Raw genomic sequence first — 19,549 nt, 5'->3', positions numbered from 1 at the left:
AACTACTATAAAAAATAAAAAATAAATAAATAAATAAATAAAATAAAATAAAAAATCGGATTTTTTTTTTCTTGGGGGGGGGGGGGGGGGGGAGATTAAAAAAAGCGGAATTCCGCGAATTAGCGGAAAAATCACATCCCTGTAATGTGGAATCAGACCATATGTATCCCGGGAGGCGTGAATTTTTTAAGCAAGTTGAAATTTGAAAGGTGTAAATCGGGAGTATTATGTGGGAGTTGTTACACGGCAAAAAAAAAAAAAAAAAAAAGTGTGAAGAATAAAAATCACAATAACATATATGGGAATGCTCCCACAATAAATAATTGCAATGTGATTGGCATAAATGCGAACAAAAATCTGGACTTTTTCCTGCTTACTAATAATAATAATAATAATTCCTTTTTATGTGACCCGGCCTTGGGACATCACAGCAATGGAAGGTTGAACAAGAATAGCACAAAACGTACCTTCTGTAAAATTGTTTATAAAATTAGGGATGAGCGTTACAAAAGACGGTTGATTATTTAAATCAAATAGCACTAAGGCACTTTTTAACCTTAATAAAATATTTTCAGAACTCTTCTGATGAAACATTTTTACTGGGACAACTTTGAGGAGGATGGTAGGAACACTGTCACACAAAAAAACTACAAATGTACTGACTGCTTTATGGCATACATGCTTTGAGGTGTTGTGTGTTTTAAAAAAAATAAATAAATTTATCAGCATTTTTGACTTCAGGAAAAACTGCGTATGTGCTTTGACATTACAGGGTGAATAACCATTTCAACTTTACTTGACATTTAAAGTTTATATATATTTGCACATAATCAAAAATTGCAGCGGTCACGTCAGCAATTTTTGCAGCTATTTAAAACGTACTACAGCACAGGAAGTGGTTGTGGTGGGAACGTGGGAGGGAGACGACTGTCCTTGCCACTAATTGATATGCGATTGATGCTAAATGATGCTATGGTGCCGGTTAGCAATTTAAGTATCCAGAGGGCTTTGTTTTGACTTTTTTTTTCTTCTCAGGGTTTAGGCAGAGGAGAGCATGTTCGCAAACTCTACAGGAGCAGTTTGTCTCAAACTTTTCAAGCAACACACCCCCTTCGACATGACAAGAGCTGGCGCAGCCCCCCTCCCCTTCACCCACACGAAAAAATAGTCAAAACAAATCCTTTTGAATCACATTAAAAAGTAAAAAAAAAAAAAAGGTTTCTCTTATCCAAATATTTTGTTTTGACATCTTTTTAGAGTGGGGCGGAGAGGTGGCGCGCCAACTCAGAATGTTAAAGGAGCGGTAAGTGATGCTACGCCGCCGGCGGCAATCACGTACCGCCGACGCGCCGTCTCAAGTGCGCGTGAGGCTCCGCGCGCCTACGTGTGCGAGCGAGCGAGCGTGCTTTCTTATCGGGGCGGCGTAAACGTTTGCAAATACAACCAAAAATAAATAAATCGGTGCGAGGGCGCGCAATCAGCGTGCGTGGTTGGCTGCCGTTTCAACACCGCCGGGCCTCCCCCCCCCTCATCATCCTAACCTCACACACACACAAAGGCAGATGGGAAACTTCCTGAGAGGAAGTGGGGTGGTTTAAAAAAAAAAAGAAAAGAAAAAGTGGAGCGGCAGCAAAATGCAGCAGGATGTCTGTCTTTCCCTCGTCTTTTCCAGAGTGAAAGATAGAGAAAGAGAGATGCTGAGATATTTAGAGAAAATAACGCTGACGGGCCTGAAAAAACAAGGAGAGAAGTGCGCTTATTCCCTTTTCTGCCCACACTTGCAATTTCACGCGTGCAACATTTGGTGTCATTACGGTAGTAAAAGTATGCGCACAGGAAATACGCACAAACAATCGCGTGTGTTGCCGCACGGCCCCGGCCAATCAAATTGTTTTGTTTCGGAGCGACTCGATGACAATTCTTTTAAACAGAATTTTGTTGTTGTTGTTGTTGAAGGGGTTGAAAGAAATTTTGAGGAAATGCTGCTCTATCCAAAAAGGATTTGTTTTGATGCGTTTCAGGATTTAGGCAAGGGAGAAGGGGTGCACTAGCGCAAGTTATTCGATATTAATTGGCCGATTTTTTTGTTTGTGGGAATTTTCTTCTGCCTAAAATCGGAATCGGCCTCAAAAAATGGTCCTGTCTCTCCCTCAACATCCCAAAAGAGCTGCAGGTCTCTTGGGATACTCACAGGAGTACATGGCTTACAAAGTTTGAGGTTGACTGATATCTAGGAGTGTGGGGGGGGGGGGGGGGGGGGGTGCCTTGCTTTACCCACGTCATTTTCCCCCCCATCAGAGGACAAGACGTGGCCTATCTTAATGAGCGCTCGTCGGTTTCCTCATTGGATGAGAGGATTCTGGGAAGACGGGGCCGGCCTGCAGATCGCAACTAAACACTCGCCGCCGTCTGTTTATACTCCCAGATGATGTGTGTGATAAAGAGCTGCTTAGAGGATGCTGCTCCAAACAGATATGCCTTTCCTTCCTGTCAAAAAAAAAGCAAGCATGTGGGAGCGCGCGCGCGCGGTTCTCCGCTTCAGGAACATCACTAAAAAGAGCACAGATTGATGGCGAAATAACTCATTGTGTTTGTTTTTATCGTTCCATAATTCATATTTCCATCTTTAAACGTTAGCTACGGCAATAAAAAAAACTAAGCTAGCATCGCATTTGCCAAGTGGAGCGAAGTTATATGATTCACTATCATTTGGAACAGATCGTTTTAGTTGTACTTGATGTGAAGTGACTGTAAAGAACATTATGTCTGATTGTACCAATCTGAAAATAAAGTGAAGAATCCCTCCCAGTGCTCCTTCAGGCCCCGAGGCAAAGCCAGGAGGGGAGGGGGGAGAGTCCGTTCCCATTTCCTGCCCCGAACTGCTTGCCAATGAAAAGAGAAACGGTCCAATTAGATTCCATTGTGGACGGGCGACGCGGTTCTACTGAGTCAGGCAGACCGGCGGACGGCGGACAAATCACGGGAAGCCGATTCATTTGTTCCAGGCTGTCGTAAAAACACTTTATTAACTGCACCGGCCGTATTTTTAAGTAAGACTTTAACATTGGGAACTGACACGCAATTACAAAAAAAGAGACCACAATGTAGTCAAACTCAAATAAAGTAAAACTACTCCGCGATTGAAGACGGCGGCGATTTGTATTTATTCTTTGATGGAAAGCAATAAACGTGTACATTTAAATCCGCGCCTGCTTCGTAAATTCAACGTGTATTTAATATTTATTCAATTAAATAGTGCATTGCTTATACATTCTTAGCATTCAGCTTTCAGCATTCCCAGGCAATTTCTCAAGAAATTGCATTTTGTCTTGTTACTAAAGAAATTCATTAGAGCATTAAAATATTGTTTAATTCTCAAACGTATAAAATAATTTAATCTGTATTACAAGAGGAAAACGAGGGCCACAAGACCCAAAAACAAAGATTTTACAGTACGAATCAAGAAAGCCCAAATAATGTAAAGATAAACAAATAAATACTTGAAATTACTTAAATTGTGGGCCCTGAATCTATAATCTATTAAATTTGACTTTTTGACTGGAGTTATGGAAATTATTAAAACTATACGCAGTGTATATCAATTTTTTAACTCTTTGACTGCCAAAAACGTTAAATAACGTTTAGTAAAATCCTATGGAGGAGTGCCAAAGACGTTAAAAGACGTTTTTTTTTTCAAAACAGATGTAAAACTAACCATTTTCTATTGTTGATTACTGAAAAACGGAATAAGGTAGAAACAAACATTTTTTTTCTGATGAAAGATGAGAGTCCAATCTTTCATTTGGTAGTATGTGTGTTTATGTTCCACATAATTTTCTGTGGACCTTGAAAGATAAGTCAAAAATGCTTAAATCGGCTGGCACCCACGGCATCCCTTTTCTGAAAACGTCTGGCAGTCAAAGAGTTAATAGCATTTATATATTTAAAAAAAAAAAATCATTCAAGTGCTTTAAAATACCAATGGACAATTTAGAGTTGAACCAACATTTTTTCCTTCTTTTTCCCCCCAGAAAAACACAACTCAAAGCTTGGCATTCAAACCCTCATAAAATATGATGTCGGCACAATCTCGTGAGGCTTCATCTTCCCGAGCCTGCAACATAAGGCCTCCACTAAATGTCAAGCAAAAATATTTCCTTCTCTTCATGCTACTCGAGCATGTAACTGTGATTCCCCACCCCCCCCCCCCTCTCCTGACACAAAATCCCAGGCATAACAAAAAGTTAAGGCTGGGATACGTACCGTTTTTCTCTCTCATGCTCCAGCTTGACTCTTAAGTCCTGTTGGAGGAAAAACAACAATAACAGAAGGGCAGTTAGGGAGCTTGAACGCGATTCACAGTTATGCTATAATGCTAAACTGAAATCAGTGCGTGTCAAATGTAATGAAATTGTTTTTGCTCGAACCCAAGCACGGATGTGAAAACGCTTCATTTCCGGCAATCAATCTTTTTGCCGGGGCTTTAACACTCAAAAACTCAAAACAAAATGAAGTTGAATTTTATTACTTTTCTGCATTAATTGACTTCAAAGGGATGCAACTGCTTCAAAGATGAGTTATTTTTTATTTATATGGGGGCCAATAAAAACAAATAAGGGCCGCACATCAAGGGCCCCTTAGCCAGACTTTGGACACCCTGCGGTCTATTCCAGATAACGCCATCATGTGACGTGATTGCATGACACAATCGCAGCAGTTCTATTTTTAGAAGCGTCACCCGAGGGAGCAGGAATCCGGAGGAGCCTGCAAGTCTGCGTGAGGCGAAAGGAGAGTGAACTCGCGATTGGCTGAGAGGTGGGTGTAGCCACGCCCCCTCGCCCTCTCAAACTCTTCTTGCTCGCTGTTTATCGCGTTAATAGTTTATCCCTGGCTGCACATTTTCTTTGGAAAGAGTCAAGCCTTAAAGAGGCTACTGAGACCATTATTTTTCCACTATTCCATTACAAAACAAACAAACAAAAAAAAATTCAATTACAATCACGTCAGCCATGTTTGTGGAATGTTGTTCTTAGCGCATCTTTGCCCCCCCATCCACAAGTGGCAAATCCAGGTCCACAAAGTAAAAACCATGCCACAGTTTTGCTTTAGCCCCTGATGCTAGCTAGCTAGCGCTCTAGCAGGTAAACAAGCACCATGGGCGCTAGCTAGCTAGCTAGCACAAGGGGCTAAAGCCAAACTGTGGCAGGGTTTCTACTTTCTGGATCTGGATTTGCCACCTCTGCCCCCATCTTATTGGTGTGTCGTTTACAATTTAGCAAGCATGTCGGCCATGTTTGTGGAATTTTTTTCAGGGAAGCTTTTCAGCCATATTTGAGGAGCGTTGTTCTTAGCGCAAATTGTCCGCCATCTTTATGGAATAATGATTTCAGCGAAGCATGTCAGATTTGTTTTCTGCGTTTAGCATGATGTCATCCATGTTTGCGGAATATTTATCTTAGTGTATATTATGTCCACCATTTGTAGAGTGTCATTTTTAGTATCATGTCCGCCATCTTTGTGGAATGTTTTCCTCAAAGCACAACCTCCGTATTTAATGTGGAGTATTATCTTGCCATATTTGGCTGAAAAATAATATAAACTACCACTTTTAGATTTTTTTCACACAATTTTTGGGGTTGGCTGGATTTAGTTACCTGTTTGTACAGCAAGGTTCTGCTCTTGGGCTTGTGGCTGTTGTTCTGAGTGTAGCAGCAACCCAGGGCTGCGAGGTCTTTCATGATGGAGTTGAGTGCCTCTTCGTCATCTGGGAGGGCGAGAAAGCACAACAACGGAGTTATGTGCAATTGCGACTCTGACCCATATTGAAAATATACTAGGAGGGGGTGTTAAACTATCATGGTCTTGTCTATATGGTGGATTTTCACAAATAGTGAGTCTGGAACTGTATGGACATGCACAAAAACGGCAGTGAAGTTTCGTCCGGGTAAAACTTTCCCTCCTTCACATTTTTCTTGCCATGGGTCACTTTTGTGTTGGAAGTTTTTATTGTTTGCGATAATCTCGTGTCTCGTTCAAAGTCCGCACGCCCACGCGGCTCCCCACGTAAGACGCAAAGAGTACGGATACACACATAAACCGAGAGCTACGCAAGCACTTTTGAAATGCATGAAAACTAATAATTATCTCCCATCATGTGTTTTATTCTATTTATATATATATATATATATTTTTTTTTTTTTGTAAAATCTTTGTATTTTTTTGTGCATTTTTTTAGATTATTAGTACTTAGGCTCTTCATTAGATTGCCCAAATGTACCTAATGATTGCACTTCAGCAAATAATGTGAACTATGATATGAACTTAAGATTTTCTCATATTTGGCATAATATATTGTATTGTTTCAAAATAGTTTAGCTTTTTTTTAACTCAGATTTCTTTTTTTATACATATATATTTTTTATTATTATTTTTTTATTATTATTATTTTTTACATATGCTTAAAACAACAGCACAAGTGTTCATTAAAGCATGAGAACCCATTCATCGAAACCTTGTTACAGCTGAAAAAAGTAGCACACACACGTCGAGCCGCACTCTCCCACGTTCACAAGCACGAGACTTTAATAGAAGCAATTATGCCAATGGGGCTTTTAATAATCTTAAGAGGAGCTTTGTTGATTCGCAGACGCCAAGCGCACACACAGTGCAAAAGCACCAGCAGGAAAGACCGTATTCTTTATAATTAAAAGGCCAGACATTCACAACGCATTGGTTGGGATCTCTCGGAGGTCATGACAGCAAAAAAAAAAATTAAAAAAAGATGTCCATGTTCAAACGGAGCAATTAAATGCACTGCAATACTGGTAAGTGTAGCGTGTAATGAGTTAATCCTGACAGATTTAAAGATGTCTGTGCAGTTTAAGAAAGGTGTGGCACGCAAGGTGTGTCTGTCCATGTGATTGTTTTAACAGCAAGAAAGAATGAATGCATATTCAATATTCATATATATATTTTTTTTATGTTCTCAAATATTTTTTCCTTTTTCTTTTAGTGGGTAACACTTTTGTATTTTTACTGCAAATAATTTTTGCGGTTTTCTGTGTAATATTTTTTTTTTATGACTAATTGTTTTTTTTATAAATATATATTTAAATGCTTTTAAACTATACTTTGGGTATTTATTCTCATTATTTTAGTACATTTAGTCTATTATTTTTGCTGATTAAAAAAAAATCAAATATTTGTGTATTTTTCCTTGAGTACTTGTTTTTTAAATATTTTTCTGCAATATTTTGCAAATGACAATCATCGTATTTGTGTTGAAATTTCTGTATTTTGTCTGATATTTAGGTTTGTTTGTTTTTGTATTTATTTTATATGTACAGTATATAATAATTTGAGTATTTTGGATCATTTTGTGTTATACATTTTTCATATTAAAGTTATTAGTTTTCAAATACCTATCTAATATTTATATTTTGTCTATCTTTTGTATTATAAAATATAATTGTATTTTTTTAATTAATATTTAATTTTTTTATTATATTATCTTATTTTTCATCCTAATATTTTTATGTTTTTTCATAATATTGTAATATTTCAGATTCCTTAATATTGCTGTATTTTTGTCAAATAATCATTACTTACATTATATTTTATTATTTGATTTTTTCCCCTTTAGTTAGCTTTGTAGTTTTACTAATATTTTTGTTTAGCATCTGTTTCTTTTGTTTTATATTTTTGCCTAGACTTTTATTTCCTTTTATGTATGTTTTATAAAATATGTGTATATTTTGTCTAATATTTTGATTATTCTTTTTATAAAGTTTTTTTTTTCTAGAATACTCTGAGCATTTGCATACCATCAGATTGTGAAAGTGTACCACTTGTGCCACTCCGGTTAGCAAATATTGCCGATCAAGATATGAACTTTTCATAGTGTTTCATCAGCAGTACTAGCGTATGTCTACTTTGATCCCTTATCGCACAAGTTTTTATTGTTTGAACAAAAAACATAAAATGATAATCCAATAGGAGGTTTCTGCTTGTGATGACAAGATGCGATTAAGTGTGTCATTTCCTTGTTTAAGGGATAGCTTGCGCAAAAAGCGGCTAGCACAATGACATAACTGGCATACCACATAAGGTCAGTTACATTCTGACTAGTTACAATGTAAGCCACCGCCTCCAGTGGCATGTCTAACTGGAGTCATGTCAGGAAAATACTCACAATGTCTGTCCTAAATACAAATGATTCCACTTCAGGAAATTAACGATTAATTTTTTTATTGACTCACTAAGACATGGATGGACACAAGGGGAAAATAGCTTTCGGATTTTGTATGATCTGTGGCTGCTGTTGCGCGTTTGAGTCCATCTGTTTGTGCTGTTTGACAAGAAAGTTGAGATGTAGATTCTATCCATTCATTTTCTGAACTTCATATGCTTGTTAATTGCGCTTTAAAGGTGGTGTTTTACGTGTCAGTTATATTTGAACAACTTATATTTGAGTCTATCTGAAAGAGTGTTGGGTAAAGACAGAGAATGCTATGTTAGCGTCTCGTGTTAGCCATGTGGCTAGCTGCAAAGGCAAAGTCTTGCGTGTGTTTGTGATGTTTTACATTACATTAATGCTTGATTTCATTTTATACTAGACTGTAAATGTTCAAAAATTGACATTTATTGCCATCACTGAAGTTAAGAAAGGTTTCATTCTGTTTCTCATTGGCGGCTGTTCTCTGTGTTGTGTCAGCCTGAAAACCGCACACACCACACTGTGTGCTCGCAGTCAAGGATACAAAACAAACAGAGGCCTGCCAGTGTGCGCCCGCGTGTGTGTGTGTCTACACCAACACGTTTTCAAGAAACGCACGAGTGATGAAACGGGATGACAACGTCGTCATCCGCGGGGCGACGGCGGGGGGGCGGTTCGAACGGTTCGCCCTTCGCTGTCAACGCTTCCGAAAATAATCGGGAAGGCCTTTAGGAAAGTCTAAAAACGTAGGGGGAAGGTGGGCTCGCCGTCATCTCGTCAATACAATCCGAAAATCTGGCGGAAGGACGTTCATCTCCGTAAGCTTCTAGAACAAATTCCTTTTGACATATAGGAGCATTAACAGTGGATACTGTCGATTTAGTCTACTATGTTAGCTTCTTGGCTAATGCTAATTACTTGTTTTCTATAGAATAATACACTGAGCGTGACGACATGACATGACAAACATACCCTAGTCCAAACTATTTAAAATGATCTAACATACAATTTAACAAACTTAAAATGAAATAAAAATACACATTAGAATTACTAACAAGACTTATTTACTTATTTTGAGGGGAACTTGAAAAACACGGTACGAAAAAAATATGTTTGAGAAGAAGAAGCAAGTAATGAAGAAAAATACTGCTAACTTCTCATGCTAATGCTAACCCTTCTTCCGTTAATGTTTGCAAATGACATAACATAAAATTGAGTCGTTTTTCTTGTATGTTTTTAAAAACTATATGCTTGAAGGCAAGGTTATAGTTGACGAAAACTCTGGATGTAGATGTTACGTTAGCTTCTCAAGCTAATGCTTACTCTTCAAGAGAATCGACCTCGATAAGACACTCCTGAATCTCAAAGCTTTTAGTCATAACATATAACTTATCATCAGGATTTTGTACAAAAGCATTCTGGAGTTGGGTAATTAAGATATTAATTTGGAGCAGGGATTCAAAAATATTTTTTAATTGTTAAAAAAATGATAGGCTCTAAGGCTATGTCAGCACAAGAATGAGCACAGAGTGACAATGTAGCATGCTAGCTTAGCGGCTAAACCTTTTTTTATTGATTAAAAGTTTTTTTTTTTTTTTTATTTGTTTGTCATGAATAAGTCATTTCCATACAAACATGGATATTAAAGTAAACCAGTTATCTAGGTAAATATCCTAGTCCTAACTTCATAAGGTGCCTAACATTTTTCCAAATAAAACGTGTTTACAGTCATGAACGCCATGTTTCGTCTTTTTTGCATGTTTCCGTTTTGCATATAAATGAGGCGCAGGCTCGCCGAGTTCAAACTGCCAGCCCAAAGGAACGCTGGGGGGCCGATACTGCTGCCAAGGAACGGCAGCGTCAATGTGACCCGACTGCTCTTTCGATGTTCTGTAAGGAACATGAATTCTGATGCCTGGTATCTGGCTAAAATTTCAACTAGCATTAGAGGAAGGGGTGGCGGGTTTCCCAGCTAGCAACATTGCACAATGCTTAGCGATTGCTTAGGCATTGCATCACTGCTCTGCAACTTCTTTTTTTTTCCCAGGCTTCTAGCTAGGATAAACGGCAACAACAAAAAAAGGCCTATTAAAGCATAAGGGACTTTTTCTAAACGTATTATAGCTTGTAAAAAATTGAAGTGTGGGCAAAATTTGGGAGGGAAAATGTGTCCTCACTAGACCTCTGTGACTCGTGTTGTGCTGTTTTCTGCAACGTTAGCTTCTCTCACTAAATGGCAATTGGCTAAAAGCTGCCGTTCTCAGCTTGCCATATGCGAGGAGTGAAGATGTGGACAGCTACTGTGTTAGCTTTTTTTGCGCTAGCCATGTGTCTACCTGATCTATAAACATGCATTTGAGTCCATCTGAAGGAGCGCCGAGTTAAGATACAAACTACTACAACGCTAGCCTCTCGCGCAAGCTATGTTCTAATTCTGCCATATGATTATTTGCTTATTTTAACCGCCAGAGTCGCATGCTAAAACGGCAGCTTAAGGATTTAACAGAGCTGTGACTTGCAAGCAAAACAAAGTGTGCGCGCGCGAGAGAGAGGCTGAATAAAGACATTGAGGGGATTTCCTGGTGCCGAGTGACACATCATGGCAAAGGCATCCGGCAGGATTAGCAGCCAGAGAGCCAAACTTGTACTCACTTCGGTTCCAAACACACAAGCACGTGCACGCGCGCACACACACACACACACACACACCAGCTTCACTAAAGCAAGGCACCAAAATTTGGCCCAAGCAAAAAATGTCACTTGCTAAAAACTGACTATGGCATGTTTGAGACGGTAACGTTTGACAAACAAGAATGACTCTTACGCAATAGAGGATGTGATATTAGTTTGTGTCCAATTCATTGTATTTGGGAGAGGTTGTATTTCTACAAATGCATTTTTGGAATATTTTTGGGCTCATGTTACACATGCTACATAAACATGGACGCACAAAACTTACGAATCATCAAGATTGCCTGATTGACTTCACAACATGCATTAACGGGTCAAATTAACTCAGGGTCTGTGTAATATATGGCTGGATTATTATTATTATTATTTATTTATTTATTTTTTTGTCCTCGAGACTTCTTATGATAAACATGTCTACTGAATTAAATGTTAATAATTTTTTCTCCCCATTTTAAGGGCCCTTGCACCCCCTTTCTCGTGATTTTTTCCCATGCTTCTGATTGGAGATCATTTGGGTGAATTCCTGGGTGGAAGTTAGTCAAAGTCTTGAAATGTTGCGACATTTGAGAGCTTCAGACAATGGACCACTAGCAGAAAACTTCCCACCCACCGTCAGTTAGGCATAGACCGTCATTCATTTTGGTGGTATGATAGCGCTGAGCAAAAAATATTGATATTGATATTAAATCACAGCTCTAAAAATGACCTTTTTTGAAATATGTGGGTAAATAAAAATAACTTTTTTCCCCCCCATTGAACCAAATTTTAAACAAAACATGTTACATTTGCTTCAGAAGGAATGTCTACCATTGAATAAATAAATAAATAAATGTTAACATTCTTCTTCTGCCTAGTAACACACACAGTATCCCATGAGTGCCGAGCCTATTTTTAGAACAAACCTGTGGGCAACTCATGTTTTCATTGGGGCTAACTAGTACCCACTGGCACCCCCCCCGTAAAATGCACGTTAACAGAGCATAGAAGCAACCCTGTTTGCAGTGTCCCTTTCTTCTCGTTCCCTCCGACCTCCTCATTAAATGTCCAATTACCCTCTCTGCAAAGTGACTTGACGTACAAGCATGGTGCGGAGTGAATTAAACTCGCAGGTCAAGGTATGCACTTGGACCTGCAGTGTAAATCCTAGGCTGTGAGGAAATGCAGCAAACTAACCTTGTAAGTTCCTGGGCTGTCGGGGTCCATTTTGGAGACCGTCATCTGTGGAAACAAGTCAGAGCCAAAACATGCTTACTTAAAAAAAATATTGATCCGATTATTTCATAGCTTTTTTTGTCAAAATGGTGGAAATGCACCCACATACTGTACAGACTTCTTAGGGCATCAAACGGAGGGAACATTTCACAAAACAATGTCGTAAAATAAAAACGGGCCATCTGGTGCTGCCGGTTGCGCTTTTTTTTTTCATTTTTATGTGTGTTATTTTCTTTTCTCCCGCCAGAGGAAGTGTGAGGAAGGTGCGCTCTCGCTCGTGCGCCGCCACTCACCCATGTTTACTGTCATCATCAGGAAGTGGCCCCGTTGAACTCGAGCGCGGAGCTCAACTTCTCTCGGCCGCCGGCGGACACTTCACCCTGCAAAATACAAGCAACCATTTCAGGGTGCGCGCGCATGTTAACGTGAAGTGTGTTTTTTTTTCGACGAATGCGAAAAACAGGACGCAGGTGGTACTTTCCGCACTTTCCACCAGATTGACATTTAATGGTTATTTAACCAGTGGATGCTCTCGCGAGAGGAGAGGCGTGTATCCTTTTCTGCTTGCGGAATCCTGTGATTTCCCTCAAGTCGTGGTCATTTCCAAGAAGCGGCGGTGGAGGAATTGTGGTGTGTTTGATGTTGCTTCCAAGCCCTCCCCTGCCCTCCCCTGCCCTCCCTACCTACGATGCCCCCCCGCCTCAGGTTGTCACAGTGACATGCACGGAGCGTTCCGGCATTCCAAGAGGGACCAAAAACTACAGATTACAGGTAATGGTGGCAGATAAACTGATTGCCTACTTTCTTTTCATCTTTTACATAAAACCAAACGACTGGAATGATGCGGTTGCATAAGTCTGCACACCTTCTGTAGAACCTACACTGGTCAGCAGCCAACTCACATTCACACAATGTGCAATTTAAAGAATCCATCTTTCTTTTACAGAAACGTGCTATCCGTGTTGTTTGCGGATGTGGATGCAGAGACCACACGAATCAATATCGATACCTTGGAACTCGCTCATCCCTAAAAATAAATCATCAAACGTGTCATTCAATCCCTTCTGAAATACATATATAGTTGATATACTACACAATAGTTCAAAATGTAACTTTTTTTTCCCGTTCCGTCTTCAATTCCGCTTATCCGGGGTCGGGTCGCGGGGGCAGCAGCTCCAGCAGGGAAGCCCAGACATCCCTCTCCCCAGCCACTTCAACCAGCAACTCCGACGGGATCCCAAGGCGTTCCCAGGCCAGCTGAGAGACGGAGTCTCTCCAGCGTGTCCTGGGTCGTCCCCGGGGCCTCCCGCCGGTAGGACATGCCCGGAACACCTCCCCAGGGAGGCGTCCAGGAAGCATCCGAACCAGATGCCCGAGCCACCTCAACTGGTTCCTCTCAACTAAAAATGTAACTGTCACATTTAATTGCGTTTATATTTCGAGGTACTTTATTTACTTGACACAAAACCACCCTCCATTTTTTTTGGGGGGGGAGAAAAAACAATGTAGTCACTTTGCATTGTTTTTTTTTATTGAAAATAACTTTCCACTGTTTATGGAGAGAGAGCGAGGCTCGCAGTCGTAGATAACAGCACATCTATTGCGATTGGTTAGGACAGGATACAGCTGTGATTTGGGATATGGTTGCGGCTTTAAAGCGCACAATAAGGAAACAGTTATTATTTAGAGAGGGGCTGTAAAAACTGTGCTGTAGAACTGCTGCGGTAAAAATCTCACCTCCTCATAAAGAAAAAAATAATAATAATCTTGTATCTTGAGCCAGAGGTGTGTCTCAGTACTCTTGTCCATATAATACATTGCAAAAACCTCAACAACCAAAAACGTGGCATCTCCAATCCACGCAGTTATGAGGCATTGAGGGGTAAAATATAGACTAGTGTATGTCCACAGACAGGCAGACAGATATATTGGATGGTGTAATTATCCACAGAGAGCATGCAGTGAGACTAATAGCCACCCTCTGCCAGATTGTCTGTCTCTTTTTCCACCAAAGTGTGTTTTTATGTGTGTGGAAACAACAACCCCCCCCCAAAAAAAAACAAAAAAAACAAGCCAACGGGAATCGAGTGAAAGGAATGGGAGTGCAAAACATCTGCAACCTGAGCTCAGACCTCCGCCAAGGCCAAATAATTATGACAGATTAGACTGTAATTAGCGTGAGGTTGTGTGCTAATGTAAATAAGAGTGACAAAGCACAATGGAGACGATAGCTATGAAATTATATATTTCTTTTTTTTTTTTTAAATAAGAAAATACACCTTTTGTAACTTAAAAATATATATATATTTAAGTGTATTATTGTTTTTTAAGTTTAATATGAGCACTTATCGGGCAGCTCGGTACCCTAGTGGTTAGCAGGTCTGGCTCGCAGTTCTGGATCAATGTCTGCAAAATGGATGAATTTTTTTTTTTTTAAATAAGAAAATACACCTTTTGTAACTTAAAAATATATATATATTTAAGTGTATTATTGTTTTTTAAGTTTAATATGAGCACTTATCGGGCAGCTCGGTACCCTAGTGGTTAGCAGGTCTGGCTCGCAGTTCTGGATCAATGTCTGCAAAATGGATGAATTTTTTTTTTTTTAAATAAGAAAATACACCTTTTGTAACTTAAAAATATATATATATTTAAGTGTTTTATTGTTTTTTAAGTTTAATATGAGCACTTATCGGGCAGCTCGGTACCCTAGTGGTTAGCAGGTCTGGCTCGCAGTTCTGGATCAATGTCTGCAAAATGGATGAATTATTTTTTTTTTAAATAAGAAAATACACCTTTTGTAACTTAAAAATATATATATATTTAAGTGTATTATTGTTTTTTAAGTTTAATATGAGCACTTATCGGGCAGCTCGGTACCCTAGTGGTTAGCAGGTCTGGCTCGCAGTTCTGGATCAATGTCTGCAAAATGGATGAAATCCGCTCAGTCGATCACTCACACGTCAGTAGGTCTACCAGATTGAAACCAAAATTCTACTGTGGTTCTGTTTAAAGGGGAAGTCAACCCTTTTTTTTGGGGTGGGGGGGGGGGACAATAGTATGTTCTATGCAGCCCCACTAGTCTAAATATTATTATATTCTGGTTAATATTGTGTTCTGGTTATTCCAGCCATTTTTATCCATCTCAGGGGGGGGGCGGCCATTTTGCCACTTGCTGTCGACTGAAGATGACATCAATGTTGCTTAGGTCTCAGGTAACAACCAATCACAGCGCAGCTTCAGAAAACAGGTGAGCTCCGATTGGTACCACTTCTACTACTACTGTAAGTGACTCACTCAGTAAGAAGTTGTAAACTTATGTAAAGTCCTTTTTCGTGTCTTTGATATATATGAATATTTACTCTAATTATGACTTTAATACTGCGCTAGCATTGATCAGTTCTATCGTCGAGTTACGTTGCCGCCATAGGAATGGAAATTTGTTGTAAACCGAGGAACCCCATTACCATCTTTACAATGGCCTGTAATAGTAGTTCCTTCGCTCAATGTATTAAACTTGGTAAAAATAATAAAATATGCGACTAGTTCAAAACCAGATGTATTGTTTGTGATTGCTCCACTGCAAGTTGCTCAAGCTTTTTGTTAAGCAAGCTTTGTGGTTCATTCAGGGGGGGGGGGGGGTTCCTCGTTATTTATGCCACAGTCCAATTGATTTGTGAAGGAACACAACTGTCTTAATCCGTGTACCGACTTTAACTACCTATAAATGTAGCACATTACAATTTGCGGTTAATACAACACTGACCGCTGTGCATGTTTCCTCGAGTCAGACCTTAATAAACAACGTCAACGGCGCTTCGGACCAAACATGAAAGCGGCGTAGGACAGGTGGTCTCGGGAACACTGCACGGTCCGGTCTGTTAATGCTCGAGTCGCCCCTGTCCGGTGCCAACGAGTCGCCAGATGGCCCGTCTGTTTCTTCACCACCCCCTCTCCCCCCCAAAAAAAAAAACCCGCCGCCCAGCATGCTGCCAGGCGAGTGGCGCCCACTGATCGCCATCCCAACGCTGATCATACTTCTTGGGCGAACGCCGGTCGCTCTCGAGACGGTGAGTCCTCCCCAGTGGGGGGTAAGGGGGGGGGGGGGTCGGCCTCTGTACTCGGAATTATTCATGAGGTCCAACCTGCGGTGCGATTTCAACACATGAAGAAGAGCTCTGACTTTGATGTCGGACAAAGCTGCAAAACCTCCTGCCCGGAGTCGTATTTTTAAGACTCTTGATTAAAGGGAAGTCACAGCCCATCCATTCCACGCTAACGTCTTTCAGCTCCGTTGCGTCACTATCCAAACAGGGGAACTCCCTCCTCTCTCCCTCTCGTGTGCGCTCTCTCGGGAGACTTGAGAGGTGAAAGGTTTTCTCTGCAGCTGCTTTGCAGTCTGATCTCATGCGTGACATCATCCTCGCGGAGTCCCAAAGAACTTTGGACGAATGTGCGGGGATCCCTCGAACATATCCAACGCCGCAAAACAAACGTGTGCTCCTATAGATATACGCTACACACAAAAAGTTATGGTGATTCTGCTATTGGGTGAAATTTCATGACTGTTTAAAACACCAAATCTAACTGAACCGGTAAATGTATCGGTCAAATCATGAGGAGGATTCGGTTTTGGTTTGTCTTTTGGAGAGCTAGCATGACGACGCAATATGCTACACAACATTAAAGTGGAAGTCAACCGTAAACATTTCTTGACGATAATATGTTATATGTGACCTCACTAGTCTAAACATGACATTCTGATTAATATTACATTTGCGGAATATGAGCTATGAAGCAAAACCCAGCCGTTTTTATCCATCTCAGGGGGCGGCCATTTTGCCACTTGCTGTCGACTGAAGAAACGGCATCAATGTTGCTCAGGACTCAGGCAAAGACCAATCACAGTTCACCTGTTTTCTGAAGCTGCGCTGTGATTGGTTGTTACCTGAGACCCGAGCAACTGTGATATAAACGGATAAAAACTTATTTTTGCTCCCAAAAACGTAAAAATATTTGAAATTTTTAAGTGTTCCAAAGAAGCATTTATATGTTTTTTTTTATGCTAGAGCATACAGAAGGCTTTGATGCAGCCTCTGACCTGAAGAGGTCGCGTAACGCAATGGTAATTATTACAAAAACGGACAGTAGGTGGCAGCAGAGTAAAAGAGATCAACCAGGGCCATGTTGAAAGAAAAATTGTGAATAATGATGAAGCTTAGCTATATTCTAATGCCAATTGCTGCAAAACGGAAACAGATATAATATATGTTATTTTCCTGATGAGAGAAGAGACTAATATTTCTTTTGGTAGGCTCCATGTTTTTTTTTATAACACAATATTCTGTGGGCCTTGCAAAATCAGCCAAAATCCAGTAAAACAGCCAGGAGTGAAGGGGACTGCTTCAGTGAAAATGGCTGTGAGTGAACGTGTTAAACAGAATAACACATTTAGACTAGTGGGGCTGCATAGAATATATTATTGTCCCAAAAAATTGGGGGGGGGGGGGGGTTGACTTACCCTTTAAGCAAGATACAAATTGATACTTCAAGTCAGGAGCGTTAAACAGGCTCTTGGCACACTTTTTGATGGTGCCTACTACAAATAATCAAATAACAGGCACTATGCTCGACCAACAATAAATGGCTTTTTTTTTTAAAAAAAAAGTAGATTTTCCGTGAATTTCTCAAAAACTTAACAATGATCTATCTCGGCCTACCTTTTTTTTAATGCCTGAACACACCGACACTCTCTTCCCCGAAAAGTCACTAAGGGTTCTCCATCAACCTCCTGCCATTTTGACTGACTGGAAACGTCTTCGACAGCTTTCACAATAATCCTCTGCTGGGAGTTCTACAAAGAGCGGCGAGGTTTTGCGTAATCCTGCTGACGGAAAAGAGTGCAGACTTCTGCCAAAAAAAAAAAAAAAAAAAAAACATCCCCCAACGCTATAAGGATTTTCCACAAAATCTAATTTGTTTTGGCCCACCACGTTGCAGCGAAATTTGGCCCGCACAACCTCCAGTGAATCTGATGCTGGACCACGAACCCTTGCACATAGTCAGGTGAAAAACGGCCTCTGACTGAGAGCCTGACAACGGTCGCACAAACAAACAAATCAACAGGGGAGCCGCTATCATCAAGATGCCTGACGGGGTTCCTGCAGGCGACGATGCACTCATCATGAGTTATGGATGTTACAACAGAGTGGCTGTGACTTTAGCGGTTAAAGGAACAGCTGTAGAGCAAAACGACTGAATGTCTTATTTATCAGCATTTGGATGGATTGGACGCCAAAGATCAGCCACGTCAACAAGATGACACATGACATGTTGCTAGTTACGATATCTACGGGGAAATCAAGGTCCTCTTCCGAGTTTCATGTGAGAATGAGTAGGAATGGCCACCTTATTATTCACGAGAGTGCATGATATGCTGCTCGCGACGATCCCTCACTAAAAGAAGAACTACAGAGTTGGGGAATGTACATGGCAGCGAAAAACGGCAAGAATCTACAAACAGTTTGGCTTCACAAAAACAAACTGCGGTGTGGCTAGAAATGTGACGGGAATCCCCCCCCCCCCTCTTCAAGACAGTGCATGATATGCTGCGGTAATGAAATAAAGAGGAGGACTAGCCTGAAATTTTGAAAAACAGACGCGCTTGAGCTCACATGCTTATTGCACATTTGTCGAAACTGGTAAGTGAAGATGAATAATAAAGAGAGTGCATGATATGCTGCTAAAAGCTTTCTCTTGCCAAACTATAAAAGATGGTGTTGGAGGGTTGTTACTATTTTCCGGCATTGCTCTCGAGATTGGACCGCCTTGTCGCTGGAATGGTGATTGAAACAGCTGCTTTTTCAAGACGGTGCATGATATGCCGCTTGTGGCCATATCTGGGAGACAAATCGGGTTTTCTGCTAGCGTCGCGTGATCTTTTTTTCTTTTTTTTTCCTTTTCCTGGAGAGCTCAGTATTGTTCATTTGATAATTTTACTGATTTGACACGTCATCATCATTGCTCTCCTTTATTTATTTTTATTTTTTATTTTTATTCGCGTGATCTAACCGTGGATTGAATGTCACCAGAATGATCGCATTCAAGACAGTGCATGATATGCTGCGTTTGTTCAGCCCTTGTCAAACTAAGGGCAATTTGGAAAAGACAATTTGCAGACAAACAGGCGCTAATGTGGACCGAGTAGTTACTGGAACACTCAAGACAACGTGCGCCTCTAATCCAGATAGTGCAGGATATGCTGTTTGTGGGCACTGCAACCATAACGGGGTGTTCTCGTGCTCACGATGTGGACCCAAGCAAGTCATGGCGAAATGTTTAAATGTGGTTTCCAAAATAAAAACCAATCAACAGCGCATGAAGTCATGTAGGGGACGGCGGCCGCAACCCCCAGCGGACGAGGAGTTGCGA

The 19,549-nt window shown here is 40.5% G+C and overlaps 1 protein-coding gene across 1 annotated transcript in view; it reads right to left on the bottom strand.

Annotated features, from left to right (window-relative positions):
* Window positions 1-19,549, bottom strand: part of map3k22 (mitogen-activated protein kinase kinase kinase 22) — a 38,637-nt gene that overhangs the window by 14,551 nt on the left and 4,537 nt on the right. Inside the window, exons 2-5 of the mRNA XM_077554563.1 lie at window positions 12,412-12,498; window positions 12,080-12,124; window positions 5,655-5,764; window positions 4,264-4,301 (exon numbers count right to left, since the gene is read on the bottom strand). Coding sequence (XP_077410689.1) covers window positions 4,264-4,301; window positions 5,655-5,764; window positions 12,080-12,124; window positions 12,412-12,430 — 212 coding nt within the window. The 5' untranslated portion in view covers window positions 12,431-12,498. The remainder of the gene's footprint in view (window positions 1-4,263; window positions 4,302-5,654; window positions 5,765-12,079; window positions 12,125-12,411; window positions 12,499-19,549) is intronic.

The sequence above is a fragment of the Vanacampus margaritifer genome, chromosome 20 (assembly GCF_051991255.1).
Source record: "Vanacampus margaritifer isolate UIUO_Vmar chromosome 20, RoL_Vmar_1.0, whole genome shotgun sequence".
NCBI lineage: Eukaryota > Metazoa > Chordata > Actinopteri > Syngnathiformes > Syngnathidae > Vanacampus > Vanacampus margaritifer.
Note: the sequence above shows the minus strand (reverse complement) of the source record. Positions and strands in the feature narration are given on the sequence as shown.